At 41.2% G+C, this 13,575-nt stretch overlaps 1 protein-coding gene across 2 annotated transcripts; it reads right to left on the bottom strand.

Annotated features, from left to right (window-relative positions):
- Positions 1 to 1,597: 1,597 nt before the first annotated feature.
- aifm2 (AIF family member 2) lies at positions 1,598 to 13,209 on the bottom strand. Of its 2 annotated transcripts, none has more exons than XM_077197003.1 (9): positions 13,112 to 13,209; positions 12,056 to 12,239; positions 11,853 to 11,968; positions 11,648 to 11,767; positions 11,446 to 11,538; positions 5,514 to 5,622; positions 3,799 to 3,951; positions 2,167 to 2,367; positions 1,598 to 2,001 (listed from the first exon to the last, which is right to left on the bottom strand). In XM_077197003.1, the coding sequence occupies exons 2-9, from the start codon at positions 12,228 to 12,230 to the stop codon at positions 1,847 to 1,849; spliced, it is 1,122 nt and encodes a 373-aa protein (XP_077053118.1). In that variant the 5' UTR covers positions 12,231 to 12,239; positions 13,112 to 13,209; the 3' UTR covers positions 1,598 to 1,846. The 2 variants fall into 2 exon arrangements, with proteins under 2 accessions (XP_077053118.1, XP_077053119.1); XM_077197004.1 differs by having other exon boundaries at positions 12,056 to 12,242; positions 13,112 to 13,137.
- Between the last annotated feature and the right edge of the window lie 366 nt (positions 13,210 to 13,575).

Genomic DNA, 13,575 nt, shown 5'->3' with positions numbered 1-13,575 from the left:
GTCTCCTAATATCATTCATTGCTTTTTGACTGACGAGAGACAAGACATTATGCTTTTCCCTAATGCTATTTTGCAATGTTTTTTGAGCCTTATAACTGCAATAATCCCAGTCCCACCACACCAATATATGCATTCAAATGGCTCTCTTGCGTCTCATTTTACATTTTTAATCTTAGTTTTCTAATGTGAGTCACATCAGTGCAAAGTTGTATAACAAAAACAAAAAAATCATCAGGGAGATTCTAGCGTCAGACCATTTGTGTGGATACTTATTAGAAATTAAACATGCTGCTGTCTCTATTTAATAATTAAGTATTTAATTTAGTGATTCATTTATATAGTGTAGCTTAGTGCAGATACACGGAATGCTCTATCAATTTAATGATATCATTACTCTCATAAAAAGCCTCAAAGGAAATAACTACCAATATTACTAGAAAAGTATTAGTACAGAAGTGCTATGGTTTTAGTCTAAACAAAAGTTAAAAGATGAAAACATCAACACTTCAGGTTAATAAAAGCCTTTAAAAATCTGTTTATAGTTTAAAGTGATTAGTTTAAATGTCTTTATGAACTTTAAGTTTTGAGTGAATGGACTTTCAGTGGAGGGATAAAAATCTCTTAGGTTTCCTTACAAATATCTTCATCTGTGTTTCGAAGACGTACGCAGGTCTTTTGGGTTTGGAATGTAAATGACAGGATTGTCTTTCTTTTTCTTTTTTTTACATGCTAAAACAATATAAAACATCATTACTAGCTGGTGCCTGGACTGCAGGTGTATCATTCTCAAAAACTGCAATATGGACAACAGATGTCAAACATAAACTGCATTAACAAAGATGAACAGTGGCTGTAAGTGCCACAAAACTACAGCCTCTAAACAACATCTGAATTGAAACAGTGCCTGTGTGACCCAGACTCAACACAAACTGTGGGTCGTGACTTCACAAAGTTGGAATTTATGGCAGTATTGCCATTTAAAGACCACTTGTATCCAAGGCCAACGTGCAAAGATGTGTAACCTGACATAAAAAACACAATAGGTGTTGGTATCAGGATAATAATTCAAGAGTTTCATGAACACCAAATGCCAACAGCCTTCCCAGTCACCATGCAAACACATGATGACATGCTGAGGTCATGTGACAACTATGTAGCGAGTCGTTGAATCAAACAGACAGCAATTCATTTAGGTGTGGCTAGAGGAGCAGAAATCACACACACACACACTTTACTTTCACAACCCTGAGTTGACAAGTTTAACAATTTCTTAAAAATGACTTTGGCTAATTTGATTTACTTCACTGTGCGAATCACTCGAACCACATTAGCAAAGGCATTAACTGTGCATAAATAATTTAAAGAAAACTGGGTTGTGCAGTTTTGGATTGTTTTTGGAACGCATAAGTTTTAAATGAAAGAATTCCACAAAAAAAACACAGTATCTATTCAGTGACTCAGCATCTTGTTTTGTTGACCAGGATACAATGATTTGATTCATATTGTTTCATTGCCCTCTAGTGCTAAACTTGCTAAATGCAGGAAGATATGAGAACTAACAGCTATCAAAAGTATAGAGTGACAATGGCAAACTGTATTGTGAATGTAAATTAATTTATTACTTGAACAAATGTATAAAACAAAAAATATATATGATGTTATACAAGTAGGCCTATAAGTATACATTATGTTGGTTATTTTTTACAATATAAAGCATCCTTCAGCTGGTCTAGTTTATTTTGAACAGTAATAAATGTAAAAATCATTTAGTTAATATAGAAGTGATAAATGGAACCATGTGAGACCATAGTTCATACATATTTTGTTGTTTACTGTTAACCTGGTGTTAATTAGGGGCTTTTTGCCCCATTTCCCTCCAGCTCTTCCACAGCAGCAAGCCTTGGCTCTTAGCCTTAGTGACCAGAAAGCCAGGTAGCTTATAGCCATTAAACTGGCCCACTCCAGCATCCTTACCCATAGCAATCAGCATAGTCACATTTCCTGATAGGGAACAGGGACATAAATTGATAAATAATAATAATAAACAACTCATTGAGAAAGCAGTCTGAATTGTAAGCATTGTAAAAGAACTGTGAGAAATTAACTTTTTAAGAGTGAGCTCACAAAAAGACAGCTGAAGCTAAATCATTGGCTTATGGTTGTTACCTGTGTGGTATGAGGTTAAAGGTTTTCCTGACAGACTGTTGATGATATTGGTGGCAGCTACTCCAGCATGAAGTCCAGCATGATACGCCAACTTGGGTTCATTGAGATTGGCACAGTCACCCACACCATACACGTTGTTAAAGCCTTCTACTTGCAAGTGCTTGTTCACCTTCAGAGCACCATTCTCTGTCAGAGACGTGCCTGAAATAAGAACACAAAACATAAACAGAGAGAGAGAGATGATGAAAAATCTGCCAATTAAATGAGGTTATATGACGGCATGTTACTAAAAGTCAACAAAGAATTGAGTGATATATCATTTTGCATATTATACATAAAACATTTTCTACGATTAGCAACTGCACAAGTACGTAATCCTAACCAGGGTTTGAAAACCATTAGTTTTTAATAAAATAAATCCAAAAAACAATATCTATTCAGTGACTTAGACTGATTGACCCATAATTGGTTTTACCAATATTTAATTTTTTTCCCCATAATCGGGTATTGGTTCTGTTACATCGGGTTCAATGTAAATGGCACCATCTTGTGGGAGTTTAGAGAATTGCGTGTAAAACTGCCATTAAAGGGATAGTTCACCCAAAAAATGTAAATTACCCCATGATTTACTCACCCTCAAGCCATCCTAGGTGTACATGACATTTTTCTTTCAGACAAATACAATCGGAGTTATATTAAAAAATGTCCTTGTTAATCTTAGCTTTATAATGGCAGTGAATGGGAAGCCAAAATTTGAAGCCCTTTATTTGTTCAAGTAATTAATAAAGGCCTTCTGAAGCGAAGCAATGCATTTGTGCGAGACAAATATCCATATTTATAACTTTATCGACTACAATAACTAGTTTCTGGCTGACGGCCAATACGTAAGTTTACTAAACAGCCATTAATGCACAATTGAGATGTTATATGCTTTATTTGTAGTTTAACTTTGGCACAAAAAAAATTGAGACAAACTCACAGTCACGTAATTCAAGGCATGTTTCAATAAAGACGTACTTTTATATGAATTAAATAAAACAGCCATGTTGAAAATAAAACTGCTGAATTTAATACTCTCTCTATATGATGGGATGTTACTAAAAGTCAACAAACAATTGAGTGAAATTTTGCATATCATTCATATAATATTTTCTAAGCTTAGGAACTGCACAGGTACGCCATCCTAACCAGGGTTATGCATCCATCAAAAAAGACTTGAGGGTGCAGAATTCATATCCACATATAGTATAAGTATAGTTTTTAATAATACATGAACTTTCTTTATGAATTACCCATCATGCACACAAAATATGGGGTATTCCAAAAACATTAGAATACATTATGTTTAAAATCATGTTTAAATGCCACCTGTAGAAATTTGTATTTCATTTGCATATATTTGATTATATTTAATAAAAGAACATTTTATGGACCATAGAGGAAGAAATCTTTATTTTCAAGAATTTCTTTAAAATACTTTGTCTCAAGAAATCTCCACAATTAGTAAAAATGAATGATGTATTTAATTAACTATTTAATAACTTTGTGTTTTTATGGGGGGGTTTTAATAGACATCATCTCAAAAATTACAAGCAACTATTAGCCCATTTATTACATGCAAAAAGCACTTACTCAGACTGGACCTGTATGCTTCAGAGTTGATCTTATTTCCTGTGCAGCAGATGACAAGATCGGCGGTGACCTGCTCGTTCTTATTGGTCTTGACCACCATGCCTCTCCGACACACATTCAATTCCAGCTCATCAAGGTTTGACACTTTTTGCCCTGCATTCAGGTGCATAGGGAATTAGAGAAGGAAACAGTCTACAACCTGCATAGTGTGCAAGTTTCCATACTTTACATAATCTAACACAATATGTATGTTCTCTAAATATAAATGTCTAAGGAGAAACAAAATGAGTTGCATTAGCAACATTTTAAGGTTTGGAATTACCCCTTCCAACAGATATCCATTACTTTTTAATTAATTTGACAAAAAAGTAGCTTGAAACGCCCAACCACTAGAATATGGAAATAACTTTTACTGTACCTTCTGATCACACTGCAAAAGAGTGATGTTCCTCTTCTTCCTCAGTATTTTTCTCTTTTTTCCAGTGCAAATGTCTAACGATTCTTAAATCAAGATGTATTTACTGGAGATACAAAATAACATAAAATAAAAGTAAAAAATAAGTCTTGTTTTCTGTGAAAAAATCTACTTAATTCAAAGGGAAGTTGATAACTCAATGATGGATATTTGTTCTTGTTTTAAGAATAAACTCACTTCATTTTGTTACCTTTTTTCAAGACATTTAACATTTGCACCTCAAGTAAATGTATATTGATTTAAAGATGTTTAGATATTTGTATTGGAAAACAGGACAAAAATACTGAGGAAGATATACATGTTTTGGAATACATGCAACATTTAATGCCATGACGTTATGAATTTAAAAATGTCTTGCGTCAGCACAGAAAGTCTTAAGGCCTTAAAGGGTTTGTTCGTCCATCAATGAAAATTCTGTCATCGTTTACTCACCCACAAGTTGTTCCAAACCTGGATGAGTTTCTTTCTTCTGCTGATAACAAAAGAAGATATTTTGAAGAAAGTCTGTAACCAAACATTTAATGGGCTCAATTGACTTCCATAGTATTTTTTTCCTCCATACTAATGGAAGTCAATGAGGCGCATCAACTTTTTGGTTACCAATATTCTTCAAAATATCTTCTTTTGTGTTCAGCAGAAGAAAGAAACTCATACAGGGTTGGAACAACTTGTGGGTGAGTAAATGATGACAGAATTTTTATTTTCAGGTGAACTATCCCTTTAATTTAAGGGTGAATAAAGACCCACAGAAACCCAGTCAATATAGAATAAACATCTGCAGGGTGATAACAGTCCCCTCCGCCCCATGTCCAGCCTTATTACATGGCTACTTGTGAAATAAATTGATAGGTGGACATGAAATTTGATTGAAATTATTTTATCATCTTACCTGCCTATTATCTTAAAGCAATTCCTAAGAAAAAAACCCATAACAATATAATTACAGTAACATATTAATACTGAAGTAGAAAAGTATTATTCACAATCGAGTGAATCTTTTGCCTCAATAAACTCCTAATTACTGCTTATTAATAGTTAGTAAGGTAGTTGTTAAGTGTAGGTATTGGGTAGGATTAAGGGATGTAGAATATGTCATGCAGAATAAGGCATTAATATGTGCTTTATAAGTACTAAAAAACTATTCATATTTCGCACTGTATTTCCTTCAGAAGAAAAATAGGCATGTGATGGCCCACATCAGGCAGAGATGCTAAGCAACCATGTCATGTGAGATAATTACCAAGCAACAGCTCCACCCCTTTTTCCAGCAGCACCTGCTTGGCCTGTTCTTTCACACTAGGCAATAGTTCAGGATCAGCCACCTCCTCACGCGAGTGAATCAGAATCACCTAGATGAAATGTGTGATAGAAGACGGTTATATTTATATAACACAAATCACGTTTAAAGTGCCCCTATAATGCTTTTTCGAATATAACCTTTCATGCAGTCACGTGTAATATAGCTGTTTGTGAAATAAAGTTGTCTCCTAAAAGAATCAATTGCTGAAAGTCCTCAGCAATTCCAGTCTCACTTCCGGTTATATATCTACGTAACAGTGTAACAAATATTTGCATTATGCCAGCCTATGATCTTCATTGGCTGCCCGCAAACAACGTCTGCTTTGCCCCGCCCTTAAACACTGTCGTTGTAGCTGAGGGAACGTTTACACGACAACAATATGCTTAAAATGGAGAAGTTTTTCCTTTGAGTTTTCCGCGTACAGAGGACACAATTGTCAAAACGATCCCCATTCACACGGATCCACGAAATCGACTAGAAACCCCTGTATTATGTGGCCAGGCCATTAGATGGCGATGGAACACTGAACACGTAATACCTACAGTATGTGCATGACGTCATCGTCTTCAGAGATTCAAATTCCCTTTCGAGGGAACTCGCGCTGTGTCGAGAATCGACACATTGGGGAACGCCTCCAGCGTGACGCGTCTGAAGCCTGTATGGAACTAGTCCAATCTTGACTTGTGTTGCGTCATGACGTCATCCGTGACGTCACATGTGACGGTGAGCGGAAGCTATAAAAGGGAACCGGATCATAACAATGTCAGCTTTCTGTTCTTCAGCGAAGCGCTCTGTGTGACTGTTTGTCTTATTTGGTGTTGTATGGTACGTTATCCCTTCCCTATATATATATAAGCAATGGCAGAGAAACAATTCAGGCAGTGTGCGTCCCCTTGTCCGCGCTTTTTGAGCGAGGGTGACACACACTCTCTCTGTGTTGTTTGTCTGGGAGTGGAGCATGCACGGGCAGTGCTCGAGGGCGCTGTCTGTGCTAACTGTGATCTCATGCCCCTGAGAACGCTCCGCTCCCGCCTGAGCCTGTTCGATGAGGCAGGCCATGCACGCGCTCCCCGTGGATCAGGTCCCACGTCTGTCGAGGCAACGCGGCGCTTTCATTCATGGGGATCGCAGAGGGATCTGGCCGAGGATGTTGAGACGGTTTCGGCCCTTTATCGACATTCATCGGTCAGTTCTCGTGGTCTCGCTCACGGTTCGGAAGCCCGCCCAGCGGCTTCTTCCGCCCATGAACGAGGCCCGGTGCTCGAATTATCTGCCTCCGAGGAGGTGGATATTTTGAGCATCGATGCAGGAGAATGTGGAGATCTGCCATCACATTCCCCTGCATCTGAGGAGCTGCTGGAGGTTGTGACTATGGCTGTGGCCAAATTAAATATTGATTGGCCACCAGAATAGCAGGAAGCGACAGTAAAAAGCAAGCTTGATGAGCGCTTCCTGCAAGCTCGGTCACAGCCTTGAGGTGTCGAGATCGTGGAACAAGCCCTTCTCCTCTCGACTGTCTAGCCCCAATATAAATATATATGCTTCAATAATGGGGTCGAGAGAGATGGGCTATGGGACGATGCCTCGGGTTGAGGAGACTTTTGCATCTCATCTCTCGCCCGAGGCCGCATCGTCCCTGAGAGCTCCGGCGCTTCCCTCCAAGCCCTGCCGTACAAAATCGGCCTTGGTGGGAAAAGCTTATATGGCGGCGGGTCGGGCTGGTGCAAGCCTGCACACGATGGGGCTCCTGCAGGCATACCAGGCCGACCTTCTAAAAGATGTGGACAACAGCGGGGAGGTCACCCTCGACGACATTCAGGAGATGCGTCGAGTGACTGACTTGTCTCTCCGTGCTACCAAAGAGACGGCCCGTGCAATTGGTTGTTCTATTGCAGCCTTGGTAGCCACGGAGAAACATTTGTGGCTGAATCTGTCGGGCGTTGGGGGCAGGGAAAGGGCCTTCCTCCTCGACACCCCGATTTCGTCTTCTGGCCTCTTTGGCGACGCAGTCAGCAATGTCGTCGAGAGGTTTCAGGAGACTAAATGGCAGTCAGCCGCATTAAACCAACTTATCCCCCGCCGTCGTTCCAAGTATCGTGGGGCTGCTGCCAGGGGGCAGTCCCACGAGGCTGCCGCCAGTTCCTGGCAGTCAAATGCTTCAGGTCACCGATATATCGAATTTAACACCAGAGGCCAGTCCCGAGAGACTGGTCCCCCTTGTAGATTATCTAGACACCTGGAAGGGTCTTCAAAATATATCTCAATGGGTCCTGCACACAGTAGAACGGGGGTAAAAAATTGAATATTTGAATATTTTTTGAATATCGCCCGCCCAGGTTCAGCGGGGTAGTAAACACACTGGTCAGCCCCGAGCAGGGTCTGGTTATGGAACAGGAAGTTCAGTCCCTCTTAGCGAAGGAGGCCATAGAGTATCTTCCGCCCCAAGAGCGAGAAGCCGGGTTCTACAGCCGGAACTTCATAGTTCCCAAGAAGGATGGCGGATTACGTCCTATTATAGATCTCAGGGAATTAAACCGGTCTCTGAGGAGATACAGGTTCAAAATGTTAACAATACCTATTATCGTGAGTCAGATCAGATCCGAGGACTGGTTTGTCACGATAGATCTAAAAGATGCATACTTCCACATATCCATCCTTCCACGACACAGGAAGTTCCTAAGGTTTGCTTTCAGGGGAAAGGCTTACCAATACAGGGTTCTTCCTTTCGGCCTAGCATTGTCACCTCGCACCTTCACGAAATGCATGGATGCTGCCCTTGCTCCATTAAGACTTCAAGGCATTCGCATCCTCAATTATATCGACGACTGGCTGGCACAGTCAGAGGAGATGGCGGTTCAACATCGAGATGTTGTTCTGTACCATCTAAGGTGCTTGGGACTAAGACTCAATGTCAAGAAGAGTTCTTTGGTGCCTCTAACAAAAACTACTTTTCTGGGGGTAATTTGGGACTCAACTACGATGCGGGCACAGCTGTCTCCCGCTCGTATGAATACCATCTTGTCTACAATCTCGAGCCTCAGGCTAGGCCAAACCATCACAGTCAAGCATTTTCAAAGGGTGCTGGGTCTCCTGGCGGCAGCGTCCAACGTAATTCCTTTTGGCCTGCTGCATATGAGAGCCCTACAGTGGTGGCTCAGAACCAGAGGGTTTTGGCGCATCAGGTCCTCCTGTGGTCCCAGGGCAAACTTCTCTCAGTCAGAGCGATGTTTATCCCTGGGGTCAGCAATGTGGGAGCAGACATCCTGTCGAGGCAGGGGCTGAAGCCCGGGGAGTGGAGACTCCACCCTGAGTCGGTGGAGCTAATATGGAAGGAGTTTGGGCAAGCGGAAGTGGACCTATTTGCCTCTCACGAGAACACTCACTGTCCACTCTGGTTCTCTCTCTCGCATACAGCTCCCCTGGGGCTGGATGCGATGGTGCCGATGTGGCCGAGGCTACGTCTGTACGCATTTCCCCCGATCGCTCTGCTCCCAGGGGTTCTAGAGAGGGCCCGGCATTACGGGATCAGCTTACTCCTAGTAGCCCCGTACTGGCCGGCCCGAGTATGGTTTTCGGACATCATGGTCCTTCTAGCAGGCCCTCCGTGGCAAATTCCGATCAGGAGAGACCTTCTTTCTCAGGCCAGGGGCACAATATTTCACCCTCGGCCGGAATTTTGGAAACTGTGGGTCTGGCCCCTGAGGGGGACCAGCTCATAAATGTTGGTCTCTCAACCGAGGTTGTTGAGACCATTCTAAACTCTAGAGCCCCCTCCACGAGGAAACTATATGCATTAAAATGGAATGTGTTTAACTTATGGTGTAGAGAACTTCAGTTGGACCCAGTTAACTGCCCAGTGGCTTCAGTGGGAGTTCCTCCAGAGTCGCTTCTCTAACGGACTCTCCCAGTCCACGCTTAAGGTCTATGTGGCGGCCATAGCTGCCCTCCACACGCCTCTAGGGGTGGGCACCTTGGGGAGACACCCACTTATTATACGTTTTCTTCGTGGAGCTAGGAGGATGAGGCCTGTCATCCAGTCCAGGGTTCCCACTTGGGACCTGACAGTGGTCCTCGAGGGGTTATCCCTGGCACCCTTCGAACAATTGGATGAGGTGTCTGAGAAATGTATATCCTTTAAAGTGGCCTTCCTGCTTGCCATTACGTCCCTCAAAAGAGTTGGGGACTTGCAGGCCTTATCGGTTGCTCCTTCTTGCCTTGAGTTCGCTCCCGATAGAGTAAAGGCCATTCTCCACCCTAGACCTGGCTATGTGCCTAAGGTGCCGTCAAATGTAGCACGGTCTATAATTCTTCAGGCTTTTCATCCTCCACCGCATGTGTCGGATGAGCAAGCTAGACAGCATTTATTGTGCCCGGTCCGGGCCCTTGAGGTCTATGTTCATAGAACCTCAGGCTGGAGGAAGGCGGACCAGTTACTAGTATGTTTCGGGTCACCTAAGAGGGGTTCCCCTGTTTCCAAGCAGACTATCAGCAGATGGATAGTAGAGGCTATAACTTTAGCTTACGAGGCACGCAGCTTGCCTTCGCCTCTGCTAGTAAAAGCTCACTCAACTAGAGGAGTGGCTTCCTCTAAAGGTTTGCTGTCATGAGTTTCTCTTCAGGAGGTCTGCGATGCCGCGGGCTGGGCCTCCCCTCACACCTTCATTAGACACTACAGTCTAGATCTGCCCTCTACTCCGGCTTCAGAAGTTCTCTCGTCCTAAGTGTGCCAGATTGCTTCACACCAGGGCGTACTCTCTCAGTGTGGCGCAGTGGGCATTTCGTTCCCCAATGTGTCGATTCTCGACGCAGCGCGAGTACCCTCGAAAGGGAACGTCTCGGGTTACGACTCTAACCCTCGTTCCCTTCTCAGGCCACACTTCTAGTGCGTCCCTCGGCCACACTTCTAGCGCTCCTGAGAGCGACTTGCTTCGACCAATCAAAAGCTGACATTGTTATGATCTGGTTCCCTTTTATAGCTTCCGCTCACCGTCACATGCGACCCCACGGATGACGTCATGACGCAACACCAATCAAGTTTGGACTAGTTCCATACAGGCTTTACACGCGTCACGCTGGAGGCGTTCCCCAATGTGTCGATTCTCGACGCAGCGTCTCGTTCCCTTCTCAGGTAACGAGGGTTACAGTCGTAGCCCAAGACGTTTTTGCTGTTTACACAGCGATCGTTATCAAAATTTTGCACTTTAAAACACGTTTTTACAAATTAAAAGAAAGCACCCAAAATGCTGTTGTCAACGAACAGCCAAAACTCAGCCAAAAACAAAGTCTTACGTTTTTAGTTGAAAAAGCTGTCGCGTAAACAGCCCCTGAGACTGGAAGAGTTTGGTTTGTGTTGTCGATAAGTCAAGAAGATGCTATTTTCAGGGCTGCGAGAGCAAATCTACTTTGCATGCACTTCAAAAGGATGAGGACTCGCACTAGAATTGATACAGAAGGAAATCGACGCCATCGTTACTGTTCGTATCACTGTGTATCAAGCGCTGAGGAAGTTCCAGAGCTGAAATTCAGATATGGTAATGGGCGTTTTGTTTCCGTTAAGCGCTGTAAGCTATAAACCAATCACATTAGACTGGGCCATCTGACTAATCAGAGCAAAGCAGGCTTTTGGAAAGAAAGGATTTAGAGAAACTGAATCTTTGAACAAACAGTTTTTAGACTCTTTGAGAAATTAGGCTATGTGCAATCTACATTACAAGAAAATTAAAGTGTTTTTTGACCTTGGATGCATGCAAACCTATTGTAGGAGATCCCCAAAAAATGCAGGAACCTTTAAAATAGCATAATAGGGGCACTTTAAGCTCATGCTTCAGAATAAGATTGCAAAGTCTTTTTGGGTGAGAAGTCAAAGCTCTACTTTCTTGTCAGGAAATTCTGTCCTGATCTCAGCAGCCATTTCAACACCGGTGGTTCCGCCACCAACAACAACAACTGTGTTTGTTGACTGGATCTGTAACATTGGAAGAAAATGCAATAAATAAAAGCTTTTACACAATTTAGCCTGTATTGCCATTTAAGATTATATCACATATATAAACATGCATAATAAGAAAACTCACCAATTTGACAAAGTCCTCATACTTCTCAATGGCTGATTGGTAGGTGTCCACAGAATTGTGTTTGCCTGGGAAATCTCCGCTTGTTCCAGTGCACAGAATGAGGTGTGAATACCGTACTTCCTGTAGATTTATATTGGCACATACAGTATAAAGACATTTTCTCATACTTTGTTTTCATCTGCTGTAACATTGCAATATCACTTACCTTTCCATTGTCAAGCACAACTGTCTGCGTTTCGGTGTCTATACGTGTGACACGGCCTTGGAGGAAATTCACTCCAAATGTCTCTTTGTATGGTATGAAAGTCTGCTTCGCAAAACCTACAATAACATACAAAAAAATAAACTGCATTATTTTATTCATCTTGCTGTTTGTTTTCTTGCATTCAGACTCTGATTTTTGCATACCAGGTTGAACTGAGGCGCGCAGTGCTGCAACGTTGTGATGAAACGCATCCAGGATGTCAATAAGCATGAAGGGCACCCCATGATGTTTAAGGTGTTGCGCAGCTGCAATGCCACCAAAACCACCACCAACAATCACCACATGAACAGTCTCATCAATGGACACCTGCCCACCCATAATGCTTTACTATTGAGGAGAGAAAACAAAACTATGATGTTTAAATTAAAATCTAAATTTTGTTTGATTCTTCTGAAGTATTGATATATATTTATATATACACACTTCCATTCAAAAGTTTTTTTAAGTCTTCAGTGTCACATGATTATTCAGAAATAATTATAATATTGTGATCGGCTCCTCAGGAAATATTTTTTTATTTTCAACATTGAAAACAGTTGTGCAGCTTGTAACATTATACATTTTGTTAGAGTCACTTTTGACCAATTTCATGCATCATAGCTTATTGCTTATTAAATATCAATAGTGCTAATTTCTTAGAACAAAATCTTACAGACCTCAAACTTTTGAACAGCTGTGTACACACACACACACACACACACACATGACAGTTGAATTTCTGTGTATGTTTTGTTATATATATATATATATATATATATATATATATATATATATATTATTTGTAAATATATTTATGACATATTTTATTAAATAAGTTTCAGTTGATTTTCTGAAAAGGTTTCAGTGACATATTTTCAATGTTATTTGTTCAATTATATCCCCTTGACCCATCAGTAGTTTAAATTGTCAAATGCTCAAACAACTTCAATTCAGGTATGTGCAGATCCTTTACATTTTATTGAGATTTACTTGTTTTAAAACTTAACCAAAATGTATTGTAATGGTTTCACATGTCGTTAAACCTTATCGTTAAGAAAGAACTGATGATAAAGGTTTTTAACACAAAGTGGTCTGCAACATCGATATCGATATATTCATATAAATAAGTTTTGACTGCGACTTAGCAATATATCATAACAAAGCAGTTCAAACACAAACCTTTGCATGCAACGTAAATACCTTTTGTAAACAGAACTTACCAGTTTTTGATATGTGGAGACTTGTGAAGGCTCTGTATTCTTTTCTTCCACACGGAAACGGCTTCAGCTCTTTCTACATGCACAGCTGTATTATATCCAATGGTAGCGCTTGTAGAAATGCGGTGGGCGGGGATTTTCTGATAGCGTTGTATCATAGCCAATGATTATAGTGTGATGGGCGTGTCTGTATTTGTGTGTTTATTGCACGTAGGCTACATCTATTACTGATGGTGGCTGAAGTTCTTTTGCATCCGTAACATTCTGACAACCTTTAAAACAGATAGCAGATAATGTTTTAACCGAACTGATCTCGGAATGCAGTGTCACTGATAATGTGACAATGATACTCACAAGATGATTCGTCAAACACTTCAAATAACAGTGAAAGGTCACCAGTCTAGCTAAGCTGAGTCACGATGACAAGAAGCACGGATTTTTCTTTGATTGCCTAAACTTCTTCTTTC

The sequence above is a fragment of the Siphateles boraxobius genome, unplaced genomic scaffold, assembly GCF_051911475.1.
Source record: "Siphateles boraxobius isolate OS27281-9 unplaced genomic scaffold, OSU_SipBor_1 37, whole genome shotgun sequence".
In the NCBI taxonomy this organism is placed as follows: Eukaryota; Metazoa; Chordata; class Actinopteri; order Cypriniformes; family Leuciscidae; genus Siphateles; species Siphateles boraxobius.
This window is presented reverse-complemented; position numbering and strand designations above follow the sequence as displayed.